Here is a 19,012-nt window from a genome sequence, read left to right as displayed (position 1 = left end):
GCATGCCTCTTCATACAGGGATTGTTGTGTGGGGACAGGATTCTGGGAGTGGATCAAGCCATTGGGTGGTACTGCAAAATACTTAAAATGGGGAGACCTGACTAGAAGTAATTGGTGTTGGGACTTAGCTGGCTCCATTTAGCTTTACCTAAACAATGATATAGCGTAAACATCTCAGGGGGAATGGATTGTTATGATTCACTAAGAGTTGCCATATATATCTTATTTCAAACGCCAGCTTTCAGAACAACTAAATACAACTGGATGCTGAACCAATTTTGATCTTTGAAGATACTTCGTGATCCATACAAAGATTTGGAGCTCTCTTCCTAAATATTTTTTAAAATTTTATTGAAGTATAGTTGATTTATAGTGTTGTGTTAATTTCTGCTGTACAGCAAAAGTGATTCAGTTATACATATATACATTCTTTTTCATATTCTTTTCCATTATTGTTTATCACAGGATATTGAATATAGTTCCCTGTGCTATACAAGAGGACCTCTGTTCCTAAATATCGATTCTTGTTGGGTAGGAAAACACCAGAAGTTGGAAGGGGAAATTGACTTGAATCTTTCTAAACCTTCTGGCGTCCTCACCAAGTTGCTCTTTGGAATAAATCCCTGATAGTTACGTGTTTCTCATCTACCTTTTTCTCATAAAGTTGAGTGCCAGAGAAAATAATTCTAGTTTTTAGAGCCTGACGGCTGTTTAGAAACTGAAAAAAGAAAAGACTGTATTCTTCTTTCCTTGTGCTCTATGATTTAAGTGATTCTTGTTAGAAAAAACATGAATGGATGGTTTGCCTTCTGTGTCTGGGAATAGGAAAGTTTGGATCTACCTCAGTTCCATGCCGTGCTCACCACTAGGTCAAATCCCAGACTCTTGCTAAATTGGGGACTAGGAAATAGTTTGCACATTCAGAAGAAATCTCACGTATGAAGAAAAGGCAGACTTCTGCAGTTGGAGAGTTGAGATTGTATGTGAGGGGCGCTATGCCTGGGGTACCACAAATGTAGATTCCCAATGCTGCTGGCCACCATGACCATCACCACTGCCACCCTGCACTGGAATTGGCGTTGGTGTACGTCTTTTCCTTGTTTAGGGGGTGGGGGAGAGGGAGTAACAGTAATAATTGCTTATTGAGGAAGACTTGGAAAGTACAGAAAATTACAAAGAAGTAGAACCATGTATAATGGATAATCACTGTTAAAACAGTGGTGTATTTCCTTCAAGCGGTTTACCCAGGCTTGTTTTTAAAGCATGATTAGATCCATAATATAAATAGCTTTCAGTCCTATTGTTCCCACTCTGCCTTATATCAGGACCATTTTTCCATGTCATGAAAGATTCTTTGAAAACATTTTTCTGTAGATGAGTAACATTCCATTGTACAAATATACCATGGTTTATTCAGTTGTTTCTCTAGTATCAGAAGTTTAGATGTTTTAGCTTTTGCTCCATTACAAACAGTGGAACAGTCAGCGTGGTGGTATGCAGAGTTTGCATTCTTGCTCCACGTCTTAACGTTTTGGTGTTCTTTTTTTAATTTTACAAATATTGTGGAAAAATCCAAATGACATAAAATTTACCATTTTAACCATTTTTAAGTGTAAAGTTCAGTGGTATTAAGTACATTCACATTGTTGGGCAACCATCACCATTATCCATTTCCATAACTCTTTTCATCTTCCCCAACTGAAGCTCTGTACCCATTCAACCCTAGCTCCCTATTTCCCCCTCCCCCATCCCCTGGCAACCACCATCCTACTTTCTGTCTCTGTGAATTTGACTACTCACATAAGTGGAATCCTGTAGTATTTGTTGTTTTATGACCGGCTTATTTCACTTAGTATGTGTCGTCAAGGATCATTCATGTTGTAGCGTGGGTCAGAATTTCCTTCCATTTTATGGATGACTAATATTCCATTGGGTGTATATACCACATCTTATTTATCCATTCATCCATCAGTTGACACTTGGGTTGCTTCCACCCTTGACTATTGTGAATAATGCTGCTGTGAACATGAATGAACAAAAACTTGTTTGAGTCCATGTTGCCAAGTCGTTTCCCAAAGTGTTGTGCCAGTTTATTCTCCACCATTAGTATGGGAGACCCTAGTCTTGCCACCTTTACCAATACAGAGCTTACAATGTAAAAGAGTTCTCTGTGCCAACAAGACAATGTGCTGCTTTGCGCCTCTTTTCTTATTAGTGATGCTGAATCCTTTCATTTGTTCATTATCCATTTGGATTTATTTCTGTGAATTATTGTTTCCCTTGGACTGCTCCAAGTACAGTTCTTTGGGCTGTGCCGGTCGGACAGACTTTGATTTCTTCCCTGGCTTTTGAGACAAATCATAGCATAAGGAAAAGAAGTTTGTTTTTGACTACAAATTTCCTAGGCACTTGGATAGCACAGAACCCTAAAACTCCAAATAATTTCCTCTTGCCTGTTTGATCTGTACATCTCCACCTCGCTACAGATGTTGCATCATCTCACCTTTTGGAGGCGAGTGAGGTGGCAGGTTGGATATTGGAAATGTCATTTCAGGGAGAATGGGTGAGGTCCATAGATTCTGAGGGTTTGACAGAACTTTAAAGGTTATCTGGGCATTGCTGAGTTGGTGCTTTACATGCCCACATAGGAGCCGTGAGTTCTAGTGGGAAAAACATGAACCTCAATGCTCAATCTCCCATTTATTAGCTGTGTGACCTTAAGCAAGTCACTTAGCCTCTCTGAGCCTCAGTTTCCTTACCTTCAAATGACTTGGATTAACCTGTGGTTGCTCACATTTCCTTGCCTTTACCTACCTCCCCTGTCCCCACTGGACCCTCTATTTTTAAAGATTTTGATCTTCAACATTTATTAATTGATCTCGTGGGCACCCTTTTCACATGGGTTATTTCTGCTAGGCTTTGTGACATTCTGAGAACAGTTCAAGGATCTCACCCTTACCACCATCAGAGGCCTGCGGGTATCTGGGAATGCCTGCCTGGTTAAAAGTTAGTGAAGAATAGTTTTCCAATCACCTGTATATCTGGTATTGAACCTTGTATTTACCAGAACCTAGGAGGTAGGAAGGGCAGGTGTCATTTCCAGTCCCAGAAAACAGAGATTCTTAGAGGTTCAAAGGCTTGCTTGAAGTCCACAACACAGTGAGACAAGGGACTGGCTCCAGCTGGTGTGCCTTTCCTCGGCAGGGCAGCTGCTCTGTAGACTTTTGCAGATGCCCACACGCTCATGGGCGGCTAGCCACTGGCACCTGCCCGGCACCGTGCCTGGTACCGGCAGGCACTCAGGCAGGCACTCACCGAAGAGTGGCCCGCGCGTTCTCACCTGTCCGCCTCGCCCCCAGGTACGTGGTCATCTCCCGGGAGGAGAGGGAGCAGAACCTGCTGGCGTTCCAGCACGGCGAGTGCATCTACTTCCGGGCGTGCCGGGACATCCGGCCCGGGGAGCGGCTGCGGGTCTGGTACAGCGAGGACTACATGAAGCGCCTGCACAGCATGTCCCAGGAGACCATCCACCGCAACCTGGCCAGAGGTGAGTGCCCACACCCAAGGGAGGGCCACGCCCACTGCCAAGCCCCAGGGGAGGCCAGAAATGCTTCTCTAGGAGCTTCCTAGGAAAACCGATGGGAAATACAGTGCACCAGCAATGGGGAGACCCAGAGGGACTCAGGGGAACTGATGGGCAAGGTAGGAGCAGCCGCTCTGGCACTGGCCATAGCCACCCGGTGTGTCCTCCTCCCTCAGACATGGTCAGAAGCCCTATTATAGACATTCCAGAGGATCAGGGAGAGAGACAAGTCTCCAACGCCAAGCATATAAGTTTAATCAAAATTGATTCTCTTTCCCCAACTCAAATTGATGGAAGGATGTTGTGAACTGCCACTGGCTCAATAATAGCAGCAATAATAGGTGACATTTACTAAGCACTTAATATGTGCTAAGCAGGTTTTCTGTGGTGTCCCATGTCATCATCCCAGTAGCACCTGCCCGATAAGTGCCCAGTGAGAATTAGATGGGTAATATACATAACACATTTAGAACAATGTCTGTCTTGACCATCGTAAGCCCTCAGTTGTAAACTTTTAATACTGATGATAGCATGTGGATTATTATCCCCACCTTACAAATGTAGAAACTGAGCATCAGATAAATACAGTGACTCACCCAGAATCCCATGGCAAGCAGGGGCAGAGCTAGGTTCCTAACCCACATCTGTCTGAGCCCAGGGTCTAAGCTCTAACCTACAGTGTTATAAGGCCTCCCAGACAAAACTCGTTTCTTCCCTGCTTCCTCCTGGTCTCATTCCTGGCAGTCCTAATGATACGCTGTGAAAGAACAATCTCTGTTAGGAGAAGAAGATTGGAGGGAGGTGGGTGGTGGCCTGGTGGGTGGGTATCTATCCAGGCTCCATTTAAATGAGTCATTTGAAAGTGGTTTAAAATACTCCCCAGCTCTTAGGCCTTTGCCTCTTTACTCCATCCTCAGCCATGCCGGGCAAACGGGTGAGCCCAAGGTCCTTTTTCCAGCAGGACCTTCCTTACACTAAAACCACACATCCAAAGACCCAGAGTCCATCTGGTCCCGGGAACCAAGCCTATACCCAAGCCCCACCATATCATGTTTCTGACCAATCTACTTATGGGAAGTAAAGCTTCATTTAGAGCATGAGGGGAAGAGATGAAAAGGGGGTAAGAGTGACCCATTGGAAGTAAGCTATCTTCAAAACCGAAACAGAGCAAAGCAAATTGTGGACGTTGAGCGCACAACTGCTGCCTGACTTGGTAAAAGGTATCTGGTGATTGGATGAGCAGTGAAAGGAGACCCAATAGATACCCTCATCTCTTGTTTTCTTTGGAGCTGGGTGTTAGGCACATACATGCCGATTACACTTGGGAAGGCATGTTTCTGTGACATGATTGCTGTGGTTTCCACTTGACCTCTGGAGATGCCATGTAAAAAAGTGTCTGATGCATAGTACATGCTCAATAAATCTTGGTTGAATGGATAAAAGAAGAAATGAATGAAGACCACCAAGAAATCTCCAAAAGAATCATATCACCAGAAGAAGAGAAAACCAAGAGAAATCATATCTGAGGACACGGGTTCCATCCCTTGGCCATGATCTTCTTGAATTCTTCTGGATTTGTAATGTCCTTTTTTCCCCTGTGTCTACTCCAGAGCACCTCAAGCTGCATCATCCTCAGAGAGCCCTGAGACCCAAGGGGAATGCTCAGAGAAGGGCGTGAGCTTTCAGGAGTGGTTCAAAGGAGCGTGGCAGACAGACTTGAAATGAGATAAACCAAGATGTGTGAAGATACAGGAGGAAGGAGTGTCTATTCCTGGCCAGGCTGAGAAGTAGGAAACACGAAGGAAACTGGAAGCCCCCGTGGGGCAGGGCCAGAGCAGAGGGTGAACTTGGCCTTAAAGCCCTTGGGAAGCAGCCGTGGAGCTCAGTGGCCTTTAGACGTGTGTCCCTGTAGCCTGTAGCTTTGGCAGACTCTGATACGGTTAGTGGTGTCTTAGATCTGTGTGCCGGTTCTGCTCTGTAGGGGGCATTCCCCATGCTCAACCACTCAAGGTCTTACATGGGAGGAGGCTTCTTTGTAATTGGAGGCTGGAGCCTTGGTGAAGTCCAGAGCGTGACTTATTAGCTCTTATTAAGTAGAGACATTAGTTGGAGCCCAGAACTGCTTCCTGAAGAGTATAACTTATTCCTCTGTGGTTATCTTTTAAGAATAGGATGCATCTAATACATGTATTCAAAGAATTTATGTTTTTTGTCTACTTTGGGTCATTGATTTTCTTTGTGGTGTTTCCCCCATGTTTTATGGAGGCTTTAGAATCAATTTCATAATGCTTAAAGATTCTTTTTGACCCATAGATTTTTCCGGGAGCCTTGAGCCCAAAGAAATCTCCTGCTCATCCTAGGAAATTTGAATAACCTTGTCCTTGAGTAGAGATGCATGAGGAATCCCCGGTGATGCGTATCCTGGACCTCCTGACATCCTCAGCTATTTGCTGCCTGATTGGTCCATGAGAAAGTGAAAGGGTGGCCTTTGACTTTCCGAGATTCTGATGGGCAAGTGTCTGATCTGTAAGGCGAACATGTTGCATTTTTTAAAAGTTCTCTTCATCTCCACCCTTTCTGCCCCTCAGATGTTATAGAAACAAGGCTGCGGGGAGCCGCCTGAGTTTCAGGAGCCTTGGAGCCTTCAGGAGATAAGGTCATTCCTTAAGTGTTCATGTGAGGACAGAAAAGGATCATCCTGAATAGGCTGCTCCCTTCTGTGCTGTGACCTGTGGGAAACCTGGAGTCATACACGGGCCAGGGTACATCACCCCATGCCAGCTGTGGGATGCCAAGGCTTGGTCACAGCATGGAACATCTGGATTGCACATGGAGAGCCCTTGGCCTTCACTCGGAGGCCCTGAGCAAACGCAGCTCTCAGAAGCCTAATTACAACATATATTCAGGTCAAGTCGTTGGTCAGAGTCACATCTCCCAGGGCCCCGCCCCTGATCTAGGAAGCCTTTGAGAGTTCTAGCTCCATAGACGGCTGTCAGGACCTTCTGAGGGTCCCTCTTAGCATCAGTCCCCCCCAGGCAGCATCCATACATCTATAGCAATTTATGCAACTGTGTTGGCCATTTTGAAGAATCAGGCTAACATAATATATTGTTGGGGCGTTCACCAAGGTCTTTGATGTCATTTACATGATAGAAAGAAATAGAAAAGGAAATGTCCTTAGAATTGTCAGGTAAGGACACACAGCTACTGTAGTTTGAGCGTGTGTTGGGTCCGCGTGGGCGTGTTGTGCTTTATCGTGCTGGGGGCTGCCATCTTGGAGCTCACAGCCGCTGTCGGTATGCCCGACTTCCGTTTTCTTCCTGCCTCGGTCATCCGTGAGAGCCACAGAGGTTCAGGCCATGCTTCCTCACATAATCCAAGGCTTCCAGTTCCTGGGAGAATTAGAAAGGATAGTTGCTATAAGCCAGACTTTGCCCTAACAGGGCTGTCTCCCAAGAGTCAGGGAGGAGGAAGGAGTGGGACTCGGTGTTTCGTGTGTACCTTTTACCAAGTCGAAGCAGCCATCTTCCGATTGCTGGGACTGAAGGAGCAGCCTGAAGGGATGGGGACTCCACATGCACTTAGCTGAGCTATGTTACCACCCACCCGGCTAATCACGTGGGATGTCATCTTCTAGGATGACAGGATGGCACGTTCCTTAACTTCCAACTCCCCGCCCCTATAGCGTTTGCTCAACTTATAAACATAGAGCTTCTACACATAAAGCTCCATTGAAACAGTCTCTTTAAAAAGAGTTCTTCCCACTTTTTCGGGTCCTTTGACTCTAGGCCCCGTGATCCACTGAGTAATCCACCTCCCTTTTTGCCACACCTGCTCCATTAGGCCAGACCCAGAGGGATGTGTCAAGCGACTTCCTGAGAGGAGCGCTTCGTTTTCTGTTGGTTTCTCCTCTTTGGGGCTTTTCCCCACTTCCTCACACCCTGGTTTTCCTTCCTAGGAGAGAAGAAGTTGCAGAGGGAGAAGTCTGAGCAGGCTCTGGATAACCCAGAAGACCTGAGGGGTCCCCTGCAGCTCCCCGTGTTGAGACAGGGCAAAAGTCCCTACAAGCGTGGCTTTGACGAGGGGGACGTGCACCCCCAGGCCAAGAAGAAGAAAATCGACCTCATTTTCAAGGATGTGTTGGAGGCCTCGCTGGAATCTGCAAAGGTAGAAGCCCACCAGCTGGCACTGAGTACCTCGCTGGTCATCAGGAAGGTCCCCAAGTACCAGAACGACGCCTACAGTCAGTGTGCAATGACTGTGTCACATGGCGTACAGAATGTCAGCCGGACCCAGGGGGAAGGAGACTGGAAGATCCCCCAAGGGGCTTCCAAGGAGGCAGGCCCAGTGGAGGACGAAGAGGAGGAGCCTTCGTCGTTCAAGGCCGACAGTCCCGCCGAGGCCTCCCTTGCATCCGACCCTCACGAGCTGCCCACCACCTCCTTTTGCCCTAACTGTATTCGCCTAAAGAAGAAGGTCCGGGAACTCCAGGCCGAACTAGACATGCTTAAGTCTGGCACGCTTCCTGAGCCCCCCACCTTGCCAGCACAGGTACTGGAGCTCCCCGAATTCTCAGACCCCGCAGGTAAGTTGGTGTGGATGAGATTGTTGTCAGAGGGAAGAGCACACGGTGGGCAGCGTGGAGGGGGGCCTGGCGCTCCCCAGGGGAGCCACCTTTGGGGAGACCTGGGGCGTGGAGCTCGGAGATGGGTACCAGCTGCAGCGCACGCCCTCAGGTGCCTCCGACAGGCCGCCTTACAGCTCCGGTGGGGGCTTTGGGTCTTGCCCTTGTATCCTCCTCGTCAATAAAGGAAGTTCTGCTGCAGGAGGGGTGTGTGCTGTGTTCTTGACCCGTTGCCCTCCTCCGGTGTCTTACCCCAAAGCCCAACTTCTAAACCCAATCTTTCTCTCTCCCAGTCTCAGGCAGGCTGTCCCGTGGGGGAGAGCCCCTGGCCTTACCGACGGGGATACAGGGCATTTAGCTGCCTTTGCCGTCTTCTGTTGGCTGCCTGCATCTTTTAGGGATGCTCAACCACAAGGAAGGTTTCTCAGTACGCATCTGCAGCTGAGTTAGAGAGTTACATAGCACTTCCTATTTTAACCGCACCCCTGAGCTCAGAATGAGGTGTTTCAGGTATTCAAAGCACGCAGCTTAACTACACTGCATTCTGATCCCGAAATCGCTTGGGGCCCAAGCTCCCTTCATTTGAGGGCAGCACGCCTTCCCCTGACCACCTGGGTGGTGGGACGAGTCCCACGTCCTTGCTGTGCCCCTATGGAACCTTTGATGTGCTCTGTTCCTCCAGCAGCTCTGCTCTCCTAGTTGTGCTGTTCGGTTGATACAGAACATTTAAGTTCCTTGAGCACCTACTCGTGGAAGGTGAGGGCAGGCAGCCTGGAGCGTGGTGGCCCCCAGGGCTAATGCACAAAGAGGGTGAGACAGGCATGGACGACAAGAGTGCTTATAAATGAATTCCAGGTTGGGATTCAGTCTGTCATAGGGATCGGCTCCTGTTTCACAGAATGCGACACCTACCTTTTGGGCCCTATTTCCTTCATTTTGGAAATGTCTATGTTTTTTCCAGCAGGTGTAACTGTTTCTTTCCCATTTGTCTTCCAGCCTCAGAGAGCATGGTCTCCGGCCCTGCCATCATGGAGGACGACGACCAGGAGGTCGATTCGGCAGACGAATCCGTCTCCAACGATATGATGACGGCCACCGATGAGCCCTCCAAGATGTCGTCGGCCACCGGGCGCCGAATCCGACGCTTCAAGCAGGAGTGGCTGAAGAAATTCTGGTTCCTGCGGTACTCCCCGACCCTCAACGAGATGTGGTGCCACGTCTGCCGCCAGTACACGGTGCAGTCCTCCCGCACCTCGGCCTTCATCATCGGCTCCAAGCAGTTCAAGATCCACACCATCAAGCTGCACAGCCAGAGCAACCTGCACAAGAAGTGCCTGCAGCTGTACAAGCTCCGCATGCACCCCGAGAAGACGGAAGAGATGTGTCGCAACATGACCCTGCTCTTCAACACCGCCTACCACCTGGCCCTGGAGGGCAGGCCCTACCTGGACTTCCGGCCCCTGGCCGAGCTGCTGCGGAAGTGCGAGCTCAAGGTGGTGGACCAGTACATGAACGAGGGAGACTGCCAGATCCTCATCCATCACATCGCCCGGGCGCTGCGCGAAGACCTGGTGGAGCGCATCCGCCAGTCACCGTGCCTCAGCATCATCCTGGATGGACAGAGTGACGACCTGCTGGCTGACACCGTGGCGGTCTACGTCCAATACACCAGCAGCGACGGGCCCCCGGCCACGGAGTTCCTGTCCCTGCAGGAACTGGGGTTCTCCAACACAGAGAGCTATCTCCAGGCGCTTGACCGGGCCTTTTCCGCCTTGGGCATTCGGCTGCAGGATGAGAAGCCCACTGTTGGCTTGGGCATAGACGGGGCCAACGTCACAGCCAGCCTGCGGGCCAGCATGTTCATGACGATCCGCAAGACACTGCCCTGGCTGCTGTGCCTGCCCTTCATGGTGCACCGGCCCCACCTGGAGATCCTGGATGCCATCAGTGGGAAGGAGCTGCCCTGCCTGGAGGAGCTGGAGAACAATCTGAAGCAGCTGCTGAGTTTCTACCGTTACTCGCCACGCCTCATGTGCGAGCTGCGGTCCACGGCGTCCACCCTCTGCGAGGAGACAGAGTTCCTAGGGGACATCCGGGCTGTGAGGTGGATCATCGGAGAGCAGAGCGTCCTCAACGCCCTCATCAAAGACTACCTGGAGGTGGTGGCCCACCTCAAGGATGTCAGCAGCCAGACCCAGAGGGCGGACGCCTCGGCCATCGCGCTGGCCCTGCTGCAGTTCCTCATGGACTACCAGTCAATCAAGCTCATCTACTTCCTCCTGGACGTGATCGCCGTGCTGTCACGCCTGGCCTACGTCTTCCAGGGCGAGTACCTCCTGGTGTCCCAGGTGGATGACAAGCTCGAGGAGGCCATCCAGGAGATCAGCCGGCTGGCCGACTCTCCGGGGGAGTACCTGCAGGAGTTCGAGGAGAACTTCCGGGAGAGCTTCAACGGGATCTCCACGAAGAACCTCAGGGTGGCCGAGGCCAAGTTCCAGTCCATCCGGGAGAAGATCTGCCAGAAGACCCAAGTGATCCTGGCTCAGAGGTTCGATTCCCGCAGCCGGATCTTCGTGAAGGCCTGCCAGGTGTTTGATCTGGCCGCCTGGCCCAGGAACAGCGAGGAGCTCATGAGCTACGGCAAGGAGGACATGGTTCAGATCTTTGATCACCTGGAGGCCATCCCCACCTTTTCCCGGGATGTCTGCAGGGAAGGGCTGGACCCCCGGGGGAGTCTGCTGATGGAGTGGCGGGAACTCAAGGCTGATTACTACACCAAAAACGGCTTCAAAGACCTGATCAGCCACATTTGCAAATACAAGCAGAGGTTTCCACTCTTGAACAAGATCATCCAGGTCCTCAAAGTCCTCCCCACCTCCACCGCTTGCTGCGAGAAAGGCCGAAACGCCCTGCAGCGAGTTCGCAAAAACCACCGCTCCCGCCTGACTCTGGAGCAGCTCAGCGACCTGTTGACCATCGCTGTCAACGGCCCTCCGATCGCCAACTTTGATGCCAAGCGAGCCCTGGACAGCTGGTTCGAGGAGAAGTCTGGCAACAGTTACACACTGTCGGCCGAGGTCCTCAGCAGGATGTCTGCGCTGGAACAGAAGCCAGTGCTGCAGACCGTGGACCACGGGTCCGAGTTTTATCCGGATATTTAGGGAGCCGGATCGCAGAGTTCACTAAGCTGTTGAATATTTTTTTAATCTATACTCATAAGCTTTGATATATTATATAAATATATATTATATTATATTATATATATATATATATATATATAAACCCACACTGAAAAAACGTTAAAAACCAAGGTGACACGTCCACCAGAAGCTACTGGGAAAGGAATAATGTCAGAAACTGACTCTCGTCTACAAAACTTGGCAGCTGCAACACACGTGGAAACTCATTTTCACTCACAGAAGCATGTGCTGGGGCCACACGTGTTCCCACCTCACAGTCAACCAACCGCATAAGCTAAAATGACGGGTCTGTCATCACCTTTAGGTAGCTCATTTTGTTTCTGTTCTCGTTTGGGGGTTGAGGGGTTTGGGTTTGGGTGTATTGTTCTTGCCTTTTTTTTTTTTCTTGTTTGGTTTTATGAGGGGGGTTTCTTGGCCTCTTCATTGACCAGCTGGTCCAGCGGAATCAGATCTCTCATTTGGGATGGGGTGGGCTGTGCATCTGGATCGGGGTACTTGACTTTTCCCTCTCCCACCCGACTTCAGCTTGAGAGATTTTCATTCATTTCCTGACCAGCGTTCCTTCACTGTCTCAGAAACAAAAGTGTCGGTCAGACTGTGACAACCACCACTCCCTACCCGTGTCGCCTGTCCTGTCCCTTGTCTGTTGAATCCCTCCTTCCAGACCCCTGGATCCTAAACATTTTACCTGTTATACTGAAGGCAAAATCGCCTTACAACCGAGCTTGAAATCCCGGGGAAGGGGGGGTGGGGCGCGAGCTCTTTGCATTCCTGTTTTACCTGGTGTGGGATCACATAATATAATCCCATTCAGATCCAGGGAATATGGGGGAAATGAAGAGCCAAGAAGTCTAGACCCTAGTAGGGCAGCGAGTTTTGGCTAAAAACAAGTAAAATGAAAAGTATGTATTCAATTTACATGAATTATTTATACTCTGTCTTTATAATCATATAATGTGTTTGGGGGTATTTTTTTTCCCCTTTAATAATCAAGAAATGCCTGCTAGAGTTCAGTGGCAGGAGATGTCAATGCAAGTTGTGCCCTGGGTTATGCATAACTCCGATGAGAGTCTCTAGAGATTGGGTCCTTCTTTTGCAGTAAGGCTGATGACAAGCCCTGCAGCCTGGCAGGAAGGTAGTGGGAAAGTGGGTAATGCATCTATGCCGGCGAACGCTTCCTTTTTTGAACAGGGTAGAGACGTCCTAAAAGAAAGGAATACACAAGAGGTAAGACAGGACTCTCAAGGCATCAGCCTACACACACACACACACACGCACACGCACATGCACACACACACACACACACACACACACACACCCACACACCGAGATATAAGCTTTAGAAATAGCCACTCGCCTACTCCCTGAGGCAAGTAGTGGTTTAATCTAGAGGAGTCTTGATCAATGCTCTTTTGTTCGTTTAATTACCAGTATACCTCGCAAGGGAGTTTTTTAAAAAAATGTGCGTGAGCTGTTAAAAACTTCTGTCCATGTTTCCACATCTGTATGCATATCTGATATGCAGAGATCCTACATCGTGGGTGCAGGTTATATTGGGGGGAGGGAGGAAGAGCTGCATTGTCTGTGGTCTGTCGGGAGCCATCCCTCTCAGTTGGCAGAGGGTGGGCAAAGGATGGTGTGATCTGGCCACAGGCATGGCTCCAGCGTCCCCCACCTGCTCAGCTCAGACATTAGAAAACTGTGGTGGCTTCCTTCCTTCTTGGTTTATCTTGTCTCCGAGGGCTCATGCCACCGTTGAGAACCGGAGTGGAACTGTCATCAACACTGAACATGTCACCCCCTCCTTCCTTGTCCTGCCAGACCTTCACCCCTTCCAGATCCCTTCCCCCCACCCCATGGTCTTGGTGCTAAGATAACTTTAGAGTCATTGCTGCTAGTCGATAGCTTTTCATTATATAAATATATTATATATATTATATATTATTTTTGAAACTTTTTTGTTTGTTTTCAACAGTGATGTAGCATGTTAAAAAAACAAAAAACCAACTGGTTTTCTCCGACTGTCCCACTGCCAGGCCTCATATGCTGCCTTCTTCAACAAATCAATGCACCCCTGCCTGGTGACATTCACCCCTCACCCCCTTCCCCAGTCGCACGTACTTTCCCACCCTCCTCTGAACAAGGAGAGAGTTAGCAGGAACTTGCAAGGAAAGACCCAGAGCCCTTCCTCATGCTTTGAAGTTCCCAGCTTCATCCACTTCTCCACTTTAGGCCGATGTCTTCTCTCCCCGTCCGCCTCCTCCCATCAGGGTCAGTAACTGTGGTCAAGTGCAAAGCACAAGGGTCCACCTTCCCCTCCCCAACTTCCTCTCCACCACACACCCAAACCACCGTGTCTGTGGGAGCTTCCTTTGAACATCGCACAGACTAAGATGGGTTGAGGGCAGAGATGGCTGGCAAGGTGGGCCTCTGTAGGGGTCAGAAACAGTAGTCGGGATCCTTTCTTCTAGCCAACAGTTGCCTTACGCCTCCTCCTGCCCCCCTCTGCACCTCCCCACCCACTATGTCAGGAGATAGGGAGTCCTCCCCTAGACCACTCATTTGGAAACCAGGAGGAGAGAATCGCTGACGGCTGCCTGAGTACCGCATCAGGGCTGCCACTGTTTCCTCTCAGGAGGCCGTGGCCAAAATTAGCTCAAATTTTTATCCAAAGGGGAAAAAAATCCTTTGGGCCAATGCCAGTGTCTACCTTGTCTTTTTAGAGGGGCAGGAGCTGGCCACCTGCCTCTGGGCCAGAAGCATGAGCAGCTGCTAGCAGCACGAGGCTGCTAGCCGTCACCTGCCCAGCTGAACTCCAGACCTCAGAGAGGATGAGCTCTCTGGCGGGTCCTGAAGTTTGGGAAGGCATCTCTAAAACTCCAGGTGCCCATGGCACTCTGAAGGCCACTTTGCCTTGGGACAGGGAGCAATTTGGGTGACACACCACTGCAATTGACAGAGTCTTTACCCCTTGGAGGCTCCAGTGCTTCTATCCTGTGAATGCTGCATGCAATTACCCGTGATTTCCATCCCTGGCGTTTCCACTCTTCTGTGTCCTTGAGAAGGACTCTTGGGCTGTGGGGACCCTCAGGGTTTGGCCCAGGGAAGCGCATGCTTGGGCAGTCTAACCTCCCTTTGATAAGTACAAAAAGCTGTGGCCAGGCGGTCCTTGCATCCTCGTCCCTTTGGACGAGACAGAGCCCTTAAACTCAGCCCCTGGCTTAGGAGTGACAACCACTGGCTTAGAATGAAAGGTCTGTGTCTCTAGAATTGAAACTTGTCCTCATTGGGTTGGCTGATTAGTGACTTTCTTCGGTTCGTGAAGGGGGCGGGAAGTGAGATCAGGTTTGTGGCCAATTGTGCCAAGTAGAGACATCGCAGAGCTCAGGAGCCAGAAGCCCTTGTGATTAAAATGGTCTGCTTTTCCTCAATGGAGGAAAAAAAAGACCCATTGCCATTTTGTACCTATCTGTGAGACCCGAGGACAACCCAGCCCTGTCTGTAATTCTTGCCATGTCCCAATTTCCAAGTTTCGCCTGCCTGGTTGAATATGAGAATCCGGGCATCCACAATACCAGCTTTTTTTTTTTTTTTTTTCTTCGATGGCCGCGGGCAACGTCCTATGGTGCTGGGCAGACCCTCATTTCCTCATCCTCACTGGAGGATGAGACCAGGCTCGACGTCCTGGATCCCTGGATGGTCGCGTTCGGTGCTGGGCCCTGAATCTAGGGCAGCTGGAGGTCTCCACCCCACCCCTGCTACCTGTTTCCATGCTGCGTTGTCTTGCTGAGGCCCCTCTCCTTGACTTGCTTATGTTGATGCTTTGATTTGGAGAAGGGACCTTGTAATTATTTAAGATGATGTTTAAATATTTTCCAATTGTTTAGAAGTGTTACCAAGAAGGAGAAAACAGGCAAAAGCATGTAGAGTGCTGAAAATGATCGTGGAGAGACTGAAATGGACCAGACGTGGTCCAGCTTGGGCTGTGGGGCGGGCATCATTTTAGCTGTTCACCTGGAGCCTCATGGGGTCCAGGAAGTGGCTTGGGGGTTGAAAGAGAACTTCTAGATTCCTCCCCCCTTTGTTTTTTCTCCCACTCCCCGTAGGAACAGGAATTCTGTATCTAGAGCTGGTTGTGGTTTCCGGTCTAGGTGGATTTTCAAGTAGAATTCGTGTTCTTTCTTGGTCCCTACACCCAGTTTGGGTAGAAGGCTCTGGATCCCCTTGCCCCTTCAAGCAGCAGGCCCAGCCAGGCCAGCCTGGGACAGCCAAAGTGGGGAGTGCCTTTTCCTAAGACAAGAAAGCCATGTTCAGAGGGCAGGTGAGCTTGGGACAGTCCCATTGCAGATGCCGGCCTCCTGGGGGACGTGGTGCTGGGTCATGGGTTCTAGGCTGGCTCCCTCCTCCAACCTCGAGGAGGGAAGATTATGTCCAGAGATACACAGGGCCCTTCTCCTGCTTGGAGGAAGGCCTCTCTCTACTATCTGTAGACAGGGTGCTTTAGCTGAGTGGATGGAGCTGTGATATTTTAAGAAGCCTTTGAGGTGATCTTTGTGTGTTAGCCAGAGGGAGAAAAAGTGCCCTTTTGGGAGGAAAATGGTACGGCCCTCCTCTTCAGTCTGGCTCTCCCCATCCCCCCATCCCTTCAAGTGGTATCGCCCTGGAAATACCTATGCAATCCAGTCTCCCTAGGAGAGTGCATGGAAGCAGGGGTATGTGCAGTGTATGACACAAATGCTACAGCATATATATTGTATATATGGACATATGCAGTACGTATACACACAGAGTAAGAGATTAAATCCCGTCTATATATCTATGAATAATATCCTATATATTTATACATTTCTATGTTTAAATAGATATAAAAATAGAGTCTATAGAGAGCTGGGAGAGCAGCGGGAAAGCCTGTCGCTTGAGAAGAGGGAGGAGGCAGAGCCTTTGCAGGGGGGCCGGGGAAGCTGAGCAGGCAGGGTTTGCTGGGAACGGGGCCTCCGACCCAGAGTGTTGGAGAGGAGGGGAGCCGGGCCCTGGCCCTCTCCGTGCACTTTCTCTTCTTTCCCGCAGGCTTGGTCTGAGGTTGGAAGGAGATACTCAGCCCCTGAGCTCCCCCTGAAGTGCCCCCTTAGTCCCCGCCCCCCACAAGCCTACGCTTGGGTGGTCACTGCTGCTTGGCAGTAGGGTGTGGTCTCTGACCCCTGGTGGAGGGACCACTGCACAATTTCCCCAAATACCCTCCCCCTCACAGGAATGAGCAGCATTTGTGGCCATAGGAAAGGTGCAAATTGGACCAAGAGAGGTCCAGGAAAGATGCCACCCGCTCCCCCTTTAGATGCTTTTTGCTGCCCCCTAGAGGCCAAACCTCTGAACTACAGCCGTCCTGGCCTCCCTCACCCACTCCATCGCTGTCTGCCAGGGCAGCATGGCCAGCCAGCGCTGCCCACCATCCAGAGGCTTTCTGGCCAGGGCAGGGGGCATCAGCTAACGGGGAAGGGTGAGAGAGACATATCCGCACACTCATAAATTCAGTAGCAACTCAAGTTCAGAAGCAGGGCTTTGGCCCAGCCCACTTTGCACAGCTGCGGCTACTGCTGGCTGTACTCAGGACAACGCTCTTCCCTCTCCTGCACGGAGGCCCAGTGACCCCTCACCCCACCGGCACCGTAACAGGCAGGTTTAGTTCACGTACACTGTTCTGATTCTGTGACTCGAGGCAGAGGCTAAGCCGGATGCCCCAAGCTCATTCACTTCCTCTGGGGAGGGCGCCTTCCTCAGTTTGTCCCTGCTCCCACCCCTAGATGGCCGGGACGTCTGGGGGCCTGAGGGGGCACTGGTGCCACTGGCAGCATGACGAAGGGCTTGTGCAGCCCTGACAGAATCAGAAACCCGTTTCACTTCCAGGTTTCTCTCGATCGTTTCTTTCCCCGGGAGGTAGGGGAGGAGGGGCTGAAGGGGCTACAGATGATGGGAGACGGAGCGCAGTGGCATCCTCTGCTCTCTAGACCAGCCTCTGCCTTTTGGCCTCCAAAGGCGCTTATCTCCCATCTCCGAGCCTCCTCTGACCTCTGCCCTACTCTTCTCTACCATCTTACCAACGTACCTCAGTCCCCAGCAGACATCCCCATACCTACAGTCTGGGGCGGGTCTGTTTTGACAGTGCCCACCTCTTCTCCCCTCCATGTCCACCTGGGTCTCCTTGAGCCACAGCTAGCTGCCAACCGGGCCTCCAAACACCCTCCAGTGCCTGGCTCAAGAGAGACCAGGCCCGGCCCGAGCCTTCCTCCCTCTGCGGTGGACCAGACCCGTGGCCAGGGGATGGGCATCCCCGGGTAGCAATCCCACAATGCACTGTACCTCAGAGAGAGAGCATACCATGGGGCATCAAGGGTGCCGGGCCTTCCCTCCAGAGGAGGACAGCCGGTTACAATACTGCTCACAAAAAGACAAGGGCCAGGCTGCCCTCGGGGCACCCTCAGTCTTCACCTTTGTCTCTCCGGAAGAGCCAGCAGTCTGATTCCGTCTTTTTCAGCCCCATCTCTCTCCTTCTCTCCACCCCCCACGCTGCTGAACCGTTTCATTTCAATCACAAAGGAAAAACACAGTGGGGGTGGGGGGAATACCTAGGAGTCTATTATCACATACATATTAATATGTTAATACTTTCTTTCTTTAAAAAAACAACTCTTGATGTTATTATTTTGCAGACTACGCTTTATAGTACCTGTGTGACGGGACCTAGAACACTGGATACAAATAGAGCTATGTTGGTTTATCATAATATGTACGCAGAAACTTTCCTTTTGTCATATTATCCTTGTAATGTAAGGAGATTGTTAATAAAAGCATTTAAATTTACTCACGGAGGTCGAATCTCTGCCTTCTTGCCTCTCTCCCAGCCTGTGCTCAGGGCGATTCAGAATGAGTCCCATGCTTGGGTGTCAGGTGAGATGCCTACTGCCTGCCAGGTCGGAAGGAACTGGAAGAGGCCTTTCAAGTCCCTTCCTGCTGTTCTCGCTTTTCCCCCATTCGAGTCCACTTCCACCAGGTAACTTACATGCCTCACCCACCAGTCAGGCCAAAAAGAGGTGTCACCAAAACCCTTTAAAATAAATCTCTCTGCCCTCACACACATTTAGCCCACAAAAATCTCAGATTTTATTGCAGGTAAACAGTGTTCTAATTCTCCCTCCAACTACCTCGCATGATTCTCCACTGGCAGACTCAATCTCCAGGGAGGGGTCCTTCCCCAGGAGTTTGCTAATGGCACTGGTCCGGGGGTGGGTGATAAGTGATGTTTTTGTTTTTGTTTTTTTAATTAATTTATTTATTTTTGGCTGCATTGGGTCTTTGTTGGTGCGCGCAGACTTCTCATTGCGGTGGCTTATCTTGTTGCGGAGCACGGGCTCTAGGCGCGCAGGCTTCAGTAGTTGTGGCTTGTGGGCTCTAGAGCGCAGGCTCAGTAGTTGTGGCGCACGGGCTTAGTTGCTCTGCAGCATGTGGGATCTTCCCAGACCAGGGCTCGAACCCATGTCCCCTGCGTTGGCTAGCGGATTCTTAACCACTGCGCCACCAGGGAAGTCCCGATAAGTGATGTTTTGCCCAAAT

At 50.3% G+C, this 19,012-nt stretch overlaps 1 protein-coding gene across 4 annotated transcripts in view; it reads left to right on the top strand.

Moving 5' to 3' along the window:
- Positions 1-18,262, top strand: part of PRDM11 (PR/SET domain 11) — an 88,721-nt gene extending 70,459 nt beyond the window's left edge. For all 4 annotated transcript variants that reach the window (XM_082340085.1, XM_082340084.1, XM_082340086.1 and 1 more), the window contains 3 exons: positions 3,360-3,547; positions 7,542-8,168; positions 9,204-18,262. In XM_082340085.1, coding sequence (XP_082196211.1) covers positions 3,360-3,547; positions 7,542-8,168; positions 9,204-11,368 — 2,980 coding nt within the window. In that variant the 3' untranslated portion in view covers positions 11,369-18,262. The remainder of the gene's footprint in view (positions 1-3,359; positions 3,548-7,541; positions 8,169-9,203) is intronic.
- The last annotated feature ends 750 nt before the right edge of the window (positions 18,263-19,012 follow it).

The sequence above is a fragment of the Balaenoptera borealis genome (genome assembly GCF_965194805.1).
Source record: "Balaenoptera borealis genome assembly, chromosome: 11".
Lineage (NCBI taxonomy): Eukaryota > Metazoa > Chordata > Mammalia > Artiodactyla > Balaenopteridae > Balaenoptera > Balaenoptera borealis.
This window is presented reverse-complemented; position numbering and strand designations above follow the sequence as displayed.